We start from the raw sequence: 16,662 nt of genomic DNA on the forward strand, positions 1-16,662 counted from the left end.
AGTTTCTACGGTGGTTTGCTAAAACAGGTTTAACGTTAAAATAAGTCAAAGTCCACTTTTCCAGATTAGAACACGTCACGGGCTGCTATACGTATGATAGGTAATTGCCAGATTGCAAAACGGTAGTTTCAAACGTTATAGGGGTCCATATACTTACTGTGATGAAATATTTGATACAGGCGACAATGCGGGGTGAGCGGATCCATGTAACCCGGTATCTAAATTATATTCAGCGATACTTTCGTCAAAACATATTTGTCACACCACATCTAATGTGCGCGAAGCGCAACGAAAATTCTGGGTGTTACATGACTTTTATGAAAATTAAATGTTGTTACGACGTGAAAACAGCCCAGAAATTCCTTAGGCTATCTTTCTTATTGGGGGATTAAGTTACTTCTACTTGACAAACTGAAAATAGCGAAAAGTAAGTAAGTAATTCACAAAATATTTCGAAGTAGAAGTAGAAGTAGCGAAAAAGAGATCTACTTGAGTAAGTACCAGAAGTAGAATAAAACTACTTGAGTACTTCGAAGTAGAAGTACTTCGTTACTGACCACCTCTGCTAAAGGGCCACATCATCATCATCATTGGTTTATTAGCAATTTTATCAGTTCAATACACCACAAAAATGCGATACAATGAAAAGATAGGAAGTAGGGATGGTGTGAACGTGAGGTTCACGTTCGCGTTCTGTGTGTGAACCTCGGAAATTTAGAGGTTCACGTTCACAAACGAACCTTGGTAGGTTCTGCACTGTGAACCTTTTTCACGTCATTATAACTAGGGCTGGGCAAAATCGAGTATCTGAGTGATTCGATTCTGAATCACGTAAAATGCTTCGAGTCGAGTCGAGTATTCGAGTATCACTCATTATGACGTCATATCAGAATGTAATAAGTGAAAGTTCAAATATGTACCTTTTATGCCACCGCAAAGAATATGTTGCATGATATCCATCACATCAAGGATAGTTTGGTATTTTTTCGACCATACGGGTTTCATTGCACTTCGTGACAATGTTGTGAGATGAGCATGACTTCGCAAATGTGTTATTATCAGTCAAGTTCGTTGCTTTGTCTACATGTCTCGTATGCTGCGATACGGCCAATCAAGGTTTCAAGGCTTCCACAGGAGAAAATTGTATCGAAACTATAATTCTCGTTGATAAATTAACTTGCAGTGGCGAGGAGCGTGTAATTTCCGTACTCGAGAAAATCGACTTTTACTACTCGACTCGAATCATTGAATTTATTACTCGATTCAGATTCGAGTACTCGAATCATTGTGCCCAGCCCTAATTATAACATCTTTGGTTGAAATTTATTGCATTGAAACTGCGGTCCACTATATGCCTGGCGCTGGCAGCATGAAAAATCAACACTAAACGAGTTTTCACCTTGACAATCTCAAATATTTTACTTGAGCTTTGTTACAAAAGTTTGGTCGAATATTTGGTGACTTTTTGCTGTGAGCTTGAATCGCAATCAGAAAACATCGTGAGCGAAATACACTACATATGTAGGTAGTCAGCGAAGGATGGTTATTCAACCAATCAATGAAATTGATATCGTTGTCTAATGTAAAAAAATTAGCAGGCGTACGGGGTCAATATTGACTTCATATGTAGCCTATATTGTATCATAAAAACCATTGGGGTGTTGGCTACAGCTGTATAACTTGTTAATGGGGTAATATCGGTAGCAAGTATAGAATCCCATTTTACACTCTGCTTAATATCAACGTAGCAATACTTAGACGTCGAATACATTATCCGGTCTGGCCTATACCGTTAAGGCGTAAGCTTATAATATTCCCTTGCAAGTCCTCGTCGAAATTGTTAGCAAAGCGACAGAAGATATTGATTTTATGGGATTATTAAATCATTTGATTGCTCAGTTGATACATTTGGTGACGTTTAAAACGTCAATATATACTTCAGCATTGTGGCATTATGTGGTCCGAGTCGTCGCCAGGTATCGTGTACATTAATATAGGCTATCACTTCACTGAAATGTAGGGTTAGAATTAGCAATATGACGTCATGTGACGTCATGAGGTTCACGTTCGTGTTCACACAGAACCTTTCAAAAAGGTTCGCGTTCACACGAACCTGAACCTTTCAGAGGTTCACACCATCCCTAATAGGAAGGCGTCGAACCGACTTGGAGTAGTCTATGGAATCAGACACCCACCTTGGCCTAGGCGATGTAAAGAGGAGGCATGCACAGTAGGGCTCTTCAAAAATGACTTTTTTTCTCAAATCGTACTGGCTACCTTATAAAATTGTTAGGTTACCTAATTTAAGCCTACACACAAAATTTGGTTCAATTCCAGCCAGTAACCGCTTTGCTACAGGAGAAGAAAGTATCTATTTATTATATAAAAATAAATGATAAAATTTTTAAAAATTTTCTGTTCACCCCATGAAAGTGTTAGGCTGTCTATAAAAACGATACTCACCAAATTTGGTTCAATTCAAACCAGTAGAAGCGGAGTTATTGCCGTCGAAAAATTTGGATTTGAATAAAATAGTATTTACGGTGACCGATTCTTTGTTTATTTATTATGGTTGTGCTCACCGTAAATACTATTTTATTCGAAGCCAAATTTTTGGACGGCAATGACTACGCTTCTAGTGGTTGGAATTGAACCAAATTTGGCGAGTATCGTTTCTATAAACAGCCTAACACTTTAATGGGGTGAACAGAAAATTTTCAAATTTTTTATTATATATATTTTTATATAATAAATAGAAACTTTCTTCTCCTGTAGCAAAGCGGTTACTGGCTGGAATTGAACCAAATTTTCTGTGTAGGCTTAAATTAGGTAACCTAACAATTTTATCCAGTAGCCAGTACGATTTGAGAAAAAAAGTCATTTTTGAAGAGCCCTAATGCACAGTGCACACTGAATGAAAAGTAAAGGAAATAGTATGAAAAAAAGCAAGCGACAAAAATGGGGTGGCATGTCATGGAAGGCGAGATCGATAGCGTCAGTCGTGGTACGGTAATCTTGAGGATGCAATTGTATTCATTTAGTAGTAATTGCTTGTATTTCGACTTGAATGCGGACATGCTCGTCGACTGTCGGATAGCCGACGGGATACTGCTCCACGCATCAGCTCCGGCATATTTGATGGACCGATGATCTTTCCGGTCGATCATATGATGTTTGGACGACGTGGGCGCGCGTGTGTTGTAATTGTGCGCTTTTGATTCCGAGGTAAAAAAGCAGTGGCGGCTCGTGACAATATCGGGTGGTGGGGCAAGGGCTGCAAGCGACTTTTTATCAAGATGACGTCGCAATGGCGTTTTCCAACGGAAAAAAGTAACTTATAAACTTAATGATGGTACGGTAACATGAATTTCCCGACAACAGTGATTTTAACGTATGTGCCATCGAGAGGTCAGCTGTGACTTGAAGTGTGGTAACTGCGTAAACGGCGTACGGAAAAAAGATTCATCACGGTTCCTGTTCGCACTTGACCTGACTAATTATCTGTAGAAATGGAAATGACTATAACTAGAGGGATTGCGTAAGCCTACTTGGAAAGGTCAACGAGTTCGGACTTATACGCAATTGTTATCTCATAGATCGGGCCTGTCATATTGAATCCAAAACATCATTCTGAACTCTGAAGTACTAAGAATAGCAGCCTCGGAAATTCGGTCTCGTTACAGCATAGGAGATTTTGGCCTTGAAACTGGAGACTGTAACACGACACATACAGCTTTATTACTGTCAATAGGTCTGCTGCGCAATCGCCTTTGGAAAATATATTACCGAATAAATACGTGGATGAAAGCCGTAAACTTAGTACACTGTTGAATGAAATCATCGAGAAGTAGCCTCATCAGTGGCGTAGCAGCCACTTGGTGGCTCTGGCTCTGCGGCAGGCTCCAAGGGGGCGTCAAAATGTGCCTGCACAGTGAGAGAGATATAGTTATGGTATTCTTTTTCGCCTGCACCATCGAGATGCTTTGACGACGGAGATGCGATACGGACTTTTTTAATAATAATGTCATCTGGTATGCACCCCCGTTTTTCCCTCTGTGATTGTTCAGCGCCTAGCGGGATAACCGCGGATACCAGTTTTCGAGTCTTTGGTCTGACCCGGCCGGGGATCGAACCCACGACCTACCGATCAAGAAGCCGGACGCATCACCATTATACACTATCTCGCTCGGCACAGTGTACACAGCCGGCAAAAAGCAGCGTTAATTGGTAGTCCTATAGCTGGCGTCCCGTGAGCTAAAATTTAATCAAACAGGTTTCAATCGAAAGCTAGTGTCGCGCTGATTCCGAAAACATGAATTAATATGTTAACATGGTGATGGAACCACTCCGAAACAGTCGTCAATGCTGATTGTACGGAGAGTTCGCAGAAAAAGGAGAATGCCTGGCGAACAATCAGAAGATGCTGGCCTCAGTGTTGTTGAAGAAGTTAGACCAGTGGTTCTCAACCGGGGGTCCGCGGACCCCTAGGGGTCCGCAAAGCATTTTCAGGGGGTCCGCGAGACCTCCAAATTTGCGAAATGAATAAGAGCCTAATTTGTATTTTGTATTTGTATTACGAAGCAGATTCGCTTCAAAACTGCTAAAACTTCACGACTCGTATTTTAAAAAATAGATGTCTGAGATGAAATATATCTTACTGTGCAAACTCATTTTAATTGCCAAATTTACGATAGCCTAATGATGCAAAGATATTGCCAGTTAGAGATGTTTTGTTGTTCGAGTAGTAACGACAATCAGAGTAACTTCGAAATGTTTACAAGTTGTCAGTCTCATCAAATTAGTGAACAGTCACTATAAACGGACATTTTTGATCCATTTTCTTCTGTAACAAACTTAACCACTATTCAAGAATAACTTCAATATGAGCTGCTACATGGAAATATAACAAGGCTGGACGTTCATTAACGAATCTGTTTCTCAATTTGGTGCCTTGTGGTGTCGTCGAGAGCGTCGCAGATTAATTTACATTCGCCGACACCTATCTTTGTGGAGATGAATTTTCAGCACTCGATCCTATCAAATCAAAGGCAGGTATTTTCAAGACACGACCACTTCTTTCAATAAATGCACCTGCAAAATTCGTCTTGAAATAATAAAAATAAATCCTATTTCCACCTAATGTGTTTTATTTTCAAGACAAGTCATTTTGTTGCTGTTTATCACTAGATTACAGTTAAGTTAAAGTTTGCACAAGTCAGATGACGGTTCCACGATAATTGAGCTAAATTTGAACGGAAACTTGAGGGGGTCCGCGGGGTCCATGACGGTTCAAAAGGGGTCCGCGACCACAAAAAGGTTGAGAACCACTGAGTTAGACGATGCATGTTTCAAGTTTTGGACGGATTTAAACTTGAAGCTGAAACTAGGTTACCGGTATACACCACTTAATTGATATGTTTGGATTTTTGAAACCCCACGCGCTGCTACAAAGCGAAATTCACAATTTATTTACCAGCGCTTTTAGAAGCACTTATGACAACGAGGTGGACTTTTTGGAGTTAACTGCGAAAATTGTCATGCCTTATACCTTCGAATCATCTAAATCAGAAGATTGCTAGCTTTTCGTACAAACCAATATGAGGCCTCTAAAACGGACACAAATTAAGATATGATCATATGAAGATGTTCAACTTGAGATTTGAAAGGGTTAAGAGGCTGGTGCGGAACAGTGAAACCACGTTTGATCGTAGTGCAACAGCGTTTGATGTTTTACAGTGGTTAGTTGTTGGTGCAAAGCTACTTGATTCGACAGCATATTTATGTTCGTGTCTGAAACTTTATATACTCCATGACCATTGGTGTTTCAATTGCGAGCTGTGTGAGGCGAGCTTCTCAAAGCTCAAACCGATTACGTCTTATTTACGTTCTACCATGAATGATGATCGGTTATTATAGGTCTATCCATTCTGTCTATAAAAAGCGATTACGTTAAAAAAAATTGAATTTGAGGATATTATCACTGATTTTGCTTTGGGTCGGCTATTGATTTTCTATTTGCACTATACAATCGTTCACTTTATCTTGTCTTTATTATTTTTGGCCTTATTAGAGTGGATATGGTGAGGCTGAAACGTGGCACATTATTTGTAATTATTTTTATTGACAAGGTTGCTTGATTATGAATCTATGTCGAAATTTGCTGCGGTCTACTTATGGGAGGGGGGCGGCATTTTAGGCGAGAGCCAGGGGCGGCAGCACATCCTGCTACGCCAGTGAGCCTCATGGCCCTTTTCGGTATGGTACACGGTAAAAATTTATGCGAACAGACCAACACCGAATTTTGCGTAAAATTTCCTGAGGAATAGGCTGATCAAGTGATCAGCTGTTATAGCCGCCATCGAAAACGAAATAGCTATCGCGCTTGACAGGGGGCTGTAAGCAAATGGCTTGAAGGCCACAATTTCACGGTGAAATTGACATTGGAGAATATAATATAAAAGTAAATATTTGAATGCAAACTGAGAATGATATCATCATCTCATCACCTATTTCAGTTGGAACACAGTTAACGTTACCACAGATACACCGGTGTCAGATCAGAGCACATCTCTACCATACTCGATCTTGATAACGAAATTACTGCCCTAAACATTTAGTGTCAATTTTGAGACTTGGCATAGCATTCGATACTAAAATCAAGACATACCGTGCAAAAGCTTATGACGGATCTAGGTACGGAGCATCGTTAAAATCAATAGAGACCAATACCGGCTTTGCGTAAAATCTGTTAGCGATAAATGACGAGTCAGCTCTCCCTCGACTTAGGAAACGAAATTACCACTAACACAGTTCAGTGACAAACTTAAAACTTGGTACAGCGTTCGATACTAGCATTAAGACTTACCGTGCCAAATGTCATAACCGATCTCAGTAGGCCTATTGAACATCGTCAAAATCAATGGATACCAATACCGGCTTTTGAGTAAAATTTGTTTGCGATACATGACGGATCAGCACACACTCAAATTCGGAAACGGAATTACTACCCTAAACTTTAAGTAGAAACCCTGAAACTTGAAGCAGTGTTAAATACCACCATCACGACATGACATAGGCTACCAGGTTTCAAGAGTTTTCATGGTGTGAAACACCATCAAAATCGGCCTATACCAGCATAAAGGTCGACCAAACGCATATGGCGGTAACCGAGTTCAGATATAGATACGATTGTTAGATCACACCTTAGGGGCACAGACCTATTGTGCCCCACCTGCTCGGTAATTTTATGAATAGGAGAGAGTAAATCACCGTTTCTTTATTGTGCGCGGCTTTGAGAGAATAGACAGTGAAAGCTTGTTATGAGCGCTACCGGGGCATGCCCCGGCTAGGCATTCGCAAAGCGAAAACACAGTAGAGAATTCGATTTTCGCAGAGACTTCGCTATATATGGGCATTTACAAGCGAAAAGACAAGAAGAATACGATTTTCGCTGTGATTTCGGTATGTATACAGAGGTGGTCAGTAACGAAGTACTTCTACTTTTTGAAGTACTTGAAGCAGATTTTGCCTACTCACACTACTTTTTAAGTAGTTATGATTTTAGACTATATCTACTTCTACTTGACAGTTTTCAGTTTCGTAGGCAAATATAAGCGTAGAATACCTACTTACTTACTTGTGAACCACCACTCCTACTTCTACTTGAGTAGAAATTCCGGCGTTACTTCTACTTCTACTTGAGTAGCGACGGTGACTACTTTGACCACCTCTGTATGTATATATAGATTGCTGTGCGTCTATGAATGGTAGAAAACTGTTATTGAACAGAATTTTAGGTGGGACGATGCCCCAGTTGCCCAATAAGACGAGCCGCCACTGGTCGGAACTGATCTTTTACTCATCATCAAATTTCGCTTCAGGCTAATAAAATCTTGGCTGGCCTTGCAATTTTACCTAATATTATAACTAATTTCGAGAAGTACTTCGTGGGACGCTCAAAACTTTCTCGCGGGCTAATAACTAATAACTTGAGCTTTTGGTTCATGTCGAATCGAACGTTTCCCGGAATTTATTGGATATCCGCTGTATATGTCTCATGAGTTGTTTTTTTCTTACGACCCCTGCGGTATGTATGTATGTATGTATAAGGGTTTTTATGGTGCTCGACTACTAGGGTCTTGTGCACCAGGCCTGATGCAGCTATAATTGAATCAGATATGTCTACACAAAACAACAAATTCTACGACCGCAATAACCATGTGCGGATCAGTTAACAGACATTCCAAGGTAAAGCTCACACTACCACGTTCGGCTACTTTTTTAAAATATTGTCTCTGGTGACCGTATCGAGGACACGTCAGTAGGAAATTTTCGACAGTTTCTTGTACGTTGCACGTTTTGCAGAGACCACTGTCGTGACAACCCATGCGTTGAAGGTGCGAGTTCAATTTACAGTGTCCAGTTTGTAGTCGCAATATAATTGCTGATTACCTCGGCGACAAATTTCGTGGATGGGGAATGCATGAGAACGGTGCGTGCATACGAAGGTACACAGAGTCTCGATCGATGCCATTCAATTCCTTTCGACATCCACTTCTCAGTACATAATCCATTGGTGTATGATCTCATTTCGGGAAGTGACAGAATCGTTCCGTTTTCGTCGTTGGGTTTAGGTGTGCTAGCGGCCAGTTTTGCGAGCTTATCCGTCCTTTCATTGCCACGCATTCCTGTGTGAGCGGTAATCCAAGTAAACGTCACTTGTACTCCATTTGTTGCCAAGTCTCTGCAAAGTAAGATAATAGTTTCAATTAAAATATTCGAATTGCCATTGTTTTTGATTGACATCAATGCGAGAATATCGCCAACTGTTAGGACGGCATCCATGCGCTGCCCGCCCAATTTAGACTTAACATAATTGCTAGGGATGGTGTGAACCTCTGAAAGGTTCAGGTTCGTGTGAACGCGAACCTTTTTGAAAGGTTCTGTGTGAACGCGAACGTGAACCTCGTTACGTCACGTGACGTCAAATTGCTAATTCCAACCCTATCTTTCAATGAAGTGATATTAATGTACATTGTACATGTACACTGTACAGTACACGATACCTAGAGACGACTCGGGCCACATAATGCCATAATGCTGAAGTACATTTTAGCGATTTAAACGTCGCTAAATGTGTCAACTGGGGCAATCATATGATATAATACTCCCATAAAATCAATATCATCCGTCGCTTTGCCAATCATTTCGAAGAGGTGTTGCCAGCTTACGCCCTAACGGCCTGGACCAGACCGGGCAATGTATTCGGTGTATGAGTATTGCTACATTGGTATTGGGCAGAGTGCAATGCAGGCTTTTATACTTGCTACCGATATTAGGCTACCCCAAAAGTTATAGAGCTGTAGCCAACACCTCAATCGCACGGATTTGGTTTTAATGATACAGTAAACATATGAAGTGAAGATAGACCCCGTACGCTAGCTAGATTTGTTACATCAAAAAAACTATATCAATCTCATTGATTGGTTGAATTGCTTTTTACATGTTTTGTATGTCGCTCGTTATGTTATGTGATTGCGGGTCAGCTCACAGCATAAAGTCACTATATATTCACAAACGGAAAGTTGGATATTTAGAGCAAAATTTTTGTAACAAAGCAAGTAAAATCTTTGAGATTGTCAAAGTGCATGCTCGTTTTGAGTTTTTTTTTATGCTGCCGGCGTCATTCATAGAGTGGCCTGCAGTTGAAATGCAATAAATTCGAACCAAAGATGTCATTATGAAGTGAAAATTGTAATATATGAAAAAGGTTCATAGTGCAGAACCTACCAACGTTCTGTTGTGAACGCGAACCTCCAAATTCCCGAGGTTCACACACAGAACGCGAACGTGAACCTCGCGTTCACACCATCCCTAGTAATTGCGTATAATTCCGAGGAAAATATTGATTGATTGGCGTCACGTGACTAATAACTTGAGCTTTTGGTTAATGTCGAATCGAACGTTTCCCGGAATTTATTCGATATCCGTTGTATATGTCTCATGAGTTTTTTCTTACGACCCCTGCGGTAGCGGCAATGACTGTCATCGGTACATTGTTTATTTTGCATCGCCAATTATTTTACATTCCATTTTGAATTCTGCGATGCTCGTTTTTCTGATTCCTTTTGTAATATGTTTTGATCAGTTGAAATTGCATGCTCTATTCTTTTTTGGTTTTATTTTCATATAGGGCGGTTGCTCATGATTTCGCGGTCAGTTATTTGTTATAACTGGTACCTCCCACAAAATTTTTACTTGGTTGTTTTCTGTCACTGGTGCTGGAATGTAATCATATACCAACTATTGTTAGTAGTAGTATCGTAAAAAGTGATAGTCTCGTTTATCTTCCATGTGGTACTGGCGCGCCAAGGTCGGTAATTACCTTCTAGTACAGGGGAGGGCTGTGTTGGGATCAAGTCACTACCTTCCACTACCTTCATTACCGTCTATAATTATCCGCCAAAATGGAAAATAGAGCACGGAACCTCAGATAGTTGAAACGAAATGATATGATGTAGGCCTACCACCCAGTTACATACATATGGGATACAATTTAACCCTGCGCAAAAGGTTATGACGAGTAATATAAACTATATTCAAGTTCAATTTAAATCATACAAGAGGTTTGGTTACGGTGAGCACCGGACACCAATAATGATCAGTCTGTAGAACAGATATGGATATACTTTGCTATTATATTGCTTTCCTACTAGTTAACCACAGCGTACGCTGTAAGCTCCAGTCACTTCGTGTGCGGTCAATATTTTTCTGGTAGAACAATGGAGGTGCAGTAAAACGCAAAACCACTGAATGAACGAAATTGATTGCTCTCACGGGTGTCACCGGCGTACCAAGAAGAATCCGAACATATGAAATATACAGCGATTTTTGTCGGCACCGATTGCTCGATGACTTGAAATTGACTCGTAAATTTTTCTCCGAGTCACGAGTCAATCCGCATTTTTTAGACGACGAGTCACGCCAAGTCATTTTTGCAAAGTGACTCGAGTCAAGCCAAGTTATGGTGACTCGACTCTGATTCGAGTCAAGTGATGACTCGAGTCATCCCAACACTGATACAGGGTATATTATCATATAACCGAATTGTGGAACAGCATCTCGCCGACTATCCGACAGTCGTCGAGCATGTCCGCATTCAAGTCGAAACACAAATACAAAATTCTAAATGAATACTAGCCAGCCTTCGGGATTACCGGACCACGACCTAACATCGACCTCGCCCTCCGCCACATGCCACCTCATTTTGTCGCTTGCGTCTGATATTCTCTGCATTACTTTTCATCCAGTGTGCATGCGTTTTTTTTACTTCGCCTAGGGCCTAGGCTAAGGTGGGCGTATGATCTTAAAGGCTACTGCAAGTTGTTTAGACATCTTCCTATCTTTTCATTGTATCGCAGTCTTGTGATGGCTTGAAACGATGAAAATATTAATAAACCTGATTGATTGATTTCATGCACAACACATTACCTCCTAGTCCTGTCTTAACTATTAACAGAGGAGGTCAGTAACGAAGTACTTATACTTTTTTCCCGCTACTTGGGTAATTACTCAAGTAGATCTAAGAAAGATAGCCTAAGGAATATCGGGACTGTTTTCACGAAGTAACAACGTTGAATTTTCATAATAGTCATCTAAAGCACTGAATTTTCGTTGCTCAGCGCGCACAATTTTTTCAAATGTGTTTTAACGAAGGTATCGCCGCATATAATTAATATGCCTGGTTGCGTGATCGGTTCACACCGCCTTGTCGCCTATATCAGATATTTCGTCACAGTAAATATGGTCCACCATAACGTTTGGAACTACTGTTTCGCGATCTAGCAATTACCTATCGTATCGTAATCTAGCAGCCCTTGACGTGTCCTAATCTGGCAAAATGAACTTTGACTTTTTTAGCGTTAGACCTGTTTTAGCAGACCAACGTTGAAACTTTCTGGACAAAAGACATTAAATATGTTTTCCGCTTTTTAGAAGGAATATTTGTATTTCTCTTTTAATTATGAGTATTATACTTTGAGTTCTAATTAGTTACAGTTCTTTTGTATAAAGAACATACATGTTAAAGTATAAAAGCAAGTGTAATGCCTCTATTTTCCGAATATAAAGCTACACTATATGGCACTTTTACGATCCGCCATATTTTTAATTAACGTATACTAATCGCGCAAAGTGTTAGAGCCATATCCGATATAATATACTTGAGTAGCTTTCTGGATTACTTTGACCACCTCTGCTTGTGACTCGAAACCTTGTGACTTGGTTACAACCCTGTACCCATCGCAGGCAGATGGGATAGCGACGAAGAGCCCGTAAAACACGAATAATAAGGGATTCCAGACACACTCTCGATGGTTCCAGGAAGAAGTCTGGCCATGATCATGCACGCAGCATATCTAATTTGAGTTACATTACGATTGAGTAGCAGTTGAAAGGCGCTTGAAAGATGAAATATTTGTCATTCGATCACATTACACGGATCATCATACCTAGGAGGAATGCCAGGTCACTCGCTGCGTTGATACCGTAACGAAATAAGGGCAATGTGTCGATTGAGAGTCATATATTTACATAGTTATATGTTGTGACATGTAAAAGAAGTCGGCTTAAATTCTCAAAATTTTCGTCCATTCATCACTTACAACATACGGCTTATTTGTGGGCTGACTGTTACACATAAATGAAATCTCTCATGACATCGATATTAATTTAAATTTAAATTTAACCACCGCATGAAAAAACGAATTGACCAACTCGCATCTGCCTACATATCAACTATCCGTCTCAATGGACGATGGTCAATTGGGCAAACAATAGCAGCATTAGTTGGGGATTCCATAATTATCGTTTTGACCATATCGGGTGACAACATAATAGAAATACCGATTACGTTCTATTCATGTTGCGATGTTTTAGAAATTGATGGAATAAGATTTCAGTGTTTGATGTATAGACCTACATCCAGTATTAAACCGGTGCCTGGCCGGTTTCAGTCCATATTCTATCTAATAGTGGACATGTAAGCATGAAGAAAACTGTTTAACTTGTATGCGTTTCCCACTGTAATAATTTTGTTGAGGCGCGATCGGTATACACTATACACGTGAAACGCAAATATAAACTTTCTAACTGTCCACTTCCGCTGGAGAAGGTTTTTATATATAATATATATTTTATCAGATAACTTTTTATTGCAGAATTTGCAGAAGCGTGCCTTCAAGGAACGTATCATAATGCTTAAGCAAATGTTACTTCTCTGTGCGATATCGCTGTCTATTGGGCCTGGTGAGTATAGTTTATTTATTGGTAGGCATTCCTATCGGGTTACAATTTGTCATCACTGGTTGCCATTCCTTTTTTCGCATGTAATATTTCACCGTTTTTGCTAGAATAAGTCATAGTCGCATTGGATGATATACCCATTACCCAGTGTAAATCACCGAAAGTCTGTTACGCTTTCGCTTTTTAAAAGAGTCTGTATTCGGGTCAAAAAAGATGGTACACGGAAATATAGCTTCTCTCAGAATTATATCGCAGTCACAAATCAAACGTGTCTGCGTACTCCCTACCTCGTTACGTTCTTATTTGCATGCATAATTTGGATTAAAATGCTGCACTCGATTATACCGCGGTAAGTCTCAGGTAGTTTCAAGCTTCGTGTGCCACGGGTGTACGTACGTACAGCCACGCCTTTATACCGGGGGTGGTACACGCGGGTGAAAATACGCACTCAGAGTGTTTGACGCATAATAATGTGACAATCGTAAAGGATTTTTCGAAATTTTCTAGCATTAGGAGTGAAATGCTACTCTGGGACCAACAATAACTATGCTCTCGAGGAGTGTGGTGCCAGCTCAGACAAATGCCTCACGGTGCGAATGGAAGGTAAGACATGATTAATAATTATATTATGTAATTATAGCAGTGTGCGGGACTGCGGGTGCTGCGCTGCCAAATACACACCCAAGATTCGATGAAAGCCTCAATCTATGTTCGGCAATATATCTATAACATGTCCGACTACAATCTTTTTAAATCGCTGTTATCGAGATTAAATTCCCCCACTTCCCATTCAGAGTCAACCACCAACGCATGTGACCGGGCCCATCACGGTGACGAAATTAGCAAGTAATTTTCAGTGACATGTGAACATCTATATCAGTTGTCGGGATCCATTTTTGTCCGAAGAGCAATATTGGCACAATTTTTTCCATCTCAACTCCCAAAGAGCCATACGTGCCGATCAACTGTTACGTCACAATTGAAAATTCGTGACGTCATGATAGCAGTAATTCGAACCTACTACATAGGATTCCTCGTGTGCGCCATATTTTCTCTGCAAAAACTGGTATTTATTGTTCAAAAATAAAGATCGAAACGAGAGGTAGGGCACAGACGGGCCAAGCCTCACCATTGATTACGCAATTCATCGTAAGTAGCTTAGAATATAAGATAACTGATATTAATCGAGTGTAACTGTCACACTGTTTCCGAAAATCTAATTACTAATCGACTTCTCAATTCTCAAAGTACAATACAATTGCACGGAGCTATACTTACCAATCAAGAACGTGGATAGCTATGACGTTGTTTGTAATTCGACTTTGTAATAGTCACATCCACAACAGTTCAATTAGCGCCGTATATCAGGAGGACAATGCGTATTTGAAAACTGCGTTTTGAAATTGGCGTCGCCATGTCTGCTATGCTCTTCGATTAATCAATGTATCGCACAATTCAAGATTTCGAGTCTGATACATAAAATTCGCGAGTGATATTGGTCGCCGGTGTGACAGTAACTTAAATATGATGATTTTGAAAATAAGGCCCGAGCCCCTAAACCTGAAGACGACATTGTCTTTACCTCTCAAAGACATTTTATACAGCCACGAGAATAATTATTCTGGGCGTGAAGAAAATTTACGAACAATTCACTGCAATATATATCAATTCAGTACAAAAATAAATATTTGGCAAAGAGCCATCTCTATACCCAAAAGAGCCATTGGCTCCCGACCACTGCTCTATATATATTACCGAGGTTCGTATGCAGAGGTAGTCGGCACAATCACTGGAAAAGCAAATGGGATACAACAAACTGTTGAAGACACCGTCAAATGTTGAGGATATATGTACCTGTACCTGTAACGTGGGATACGACCCTTTACCTTCCATCGCGCTAAGTGAAAGAAAATTATAAAAGATGCTATTTTTTCAGATGGTTCCGATTTTCGGAAGGATTGTTTCGCGAAATTTGCTTCCGTAGACGTAGACACCAGCGTGGAAGGATGCTTATCGGTTCCGGCATTTGTAATCTCATTTGACTTTTGTTTGTGTACGGGAGGTAAGGTATAATGCGCCTTTGAGTAAATTGTCGACTTAAGAGCTATACAGCGGTACACAGTCATTTCAAATATTCCCCTCTAGAACCGTTTATATATTATTCGCGCGCGTGCTGGGCACTAGATTTATGACAGTCTTCCAAAGGGCTACTTGGAAATATAATATCACACGCGCAGCAACACAAGACATATAGGCCTACTGTACTTACCAGTGGTACGTAGGCGCCTAATTGCGTCCGAATACTGGCATCAGGCCTGTAAACCAACCGTGGCCCTGTAGTCGAACCCCATTCACGTCGAAGTCATGTGATTGTGTTAATTTTCAGACGGATGCAACGGCTCGTCATCATCAGGTGCCGGAAGAGCTCAATCAAGCGCTATCTTGGCGTCGATACTATCGCCCATGGCTATATTACTTGTCATGTTGTAAATTATATATTCACTGGACTAGATTACATACGATAGACTGTTCTATTATATTCTGATAATCTTTACGCTGTAGAAACTTACGGTTGTTGATTGGTTTAAGATTGAACAAATTTCCTTCGTGACGAGGAGAACACGATAACAAATTGATATTTCTTTATGGGGCGCAGCATCATTTTCCTCTGTTGTTCGCATCTGTACTGTGGGGCTCAGATTACAAAGGGCATTACTATATTAAAATCGAATATCAACTCGAATTGAACCGCGCTTAGCTCAAAGAAAACTTCAAGAATAATTCAAACCTCTCAATAATTAAGGAGTCAATTCGTAAATTCAATTTGAATATTGACGGCTGCCAACACATCCTGATCGAAAGTGCCGCCGGCCGCATTCTTCCTTCTACTGCCGCAGATTAACCACCCCTGGACTAAAGAATCGATATTGGTGTTAGCTAGACAAGGTACTTGCCGGAGAAATATCTCCTCGTTAAGCTTGTTTTTTTTTGGGAGCCCGAAGTCGTTTTCTAAGCGACTCGGTCTTGGCATTGGTGGGCCATTGCACGTCAAGCCAATATGCCCTTTCATATTCTTCCTTTGTGGAATGATATTACAATCGCCGAAGCCGTGTCAGCTAGTATGGAATAATGATATTCGGCTAAGGAAAATAGCTCAATTTAGGCCTGTCAAATAGCTCAATAAATCTATGTTTAAACTGAAATTAATTTCATCATTTCAAAATGCTTTGGTAAGCGTTCTTCCAAAATTTCAAATTTGGGTCGCGGCCACGTGACCCCTGTTTTAGGATATAAATGGTGTTTGTCGACTACCATGGTCATTTACACCACGTCAAATTTCTTCATTTTTATTCTGTAGCT

General features: G+C 40.3%; 1 protein-coding gene across 1 annotated transcript; it reads left to right on the forward strand.

Moving 5' to 3' along the window:
- Positions 1–12,545: 12,545 nt before the first annotated feature.
- Positions 12,546–16,037, forward strand: LOC145449225 (uncharacterized). The gene is made up of 4 exons (XM_080327695.1): positions 12,546–13,305; positions 13,810–13,905; positions 15,239–15,364; positions 15,689–16,037. Exons 1-4 carry the CDS (start codon positions 13,254–13,256, stop codon positions 15,790–15,792), a joined length of 378 nt encoding a protein of 125 aa, XP_080183821.1. The 5' UTR covers positions 12,546–13,253; the 3' UTR covers positions 15,793–16,037.
- Positions 16,038–16,662: the final 625 nt, after the last annotated feature.

The sequence above is a fragment of the Botryllus schlosseri genome, chromosome 10, assembly GCF_051294905.1.
Source record: "Botryllus schlosseri isolate E-star chromosome 10, Bs_hap1, whole genome shotgun sequence".
In the NCBI taxonomy this organism is placed as follows: Eukaryota; Metazoa; Chordata; class Ascidiacea; order Stolidobranchia; family Styelidae; genus Botryllus; species Botryllus schlosseri.

Excerpts from the sequence above, each read along its gene's own strand:
- LOC145449225 (XM_080327695.1), top strand. The coding sequence starts at position 13,254 with ATGCTTAAGCAAATGTTACTTCTCTGTGCGATATCGCTGTCTATTGGG. Across the intron at positions 13,906-15,238 it reads CCTCACGGTGCGAATGGAAG|ATGGTTCCGATTTTCGGAAG; the intron begins GTAAGACATGAT and ends CTATTTTTTCAG. Across the intron at positions 15,365-15,688 it reads CTTTTGTTTGTGTACGGGAG|ACGGATGCAACGGCTCGTCA; the intron begins GTAAGGTATAAT and ends GTTAATTTTCAG.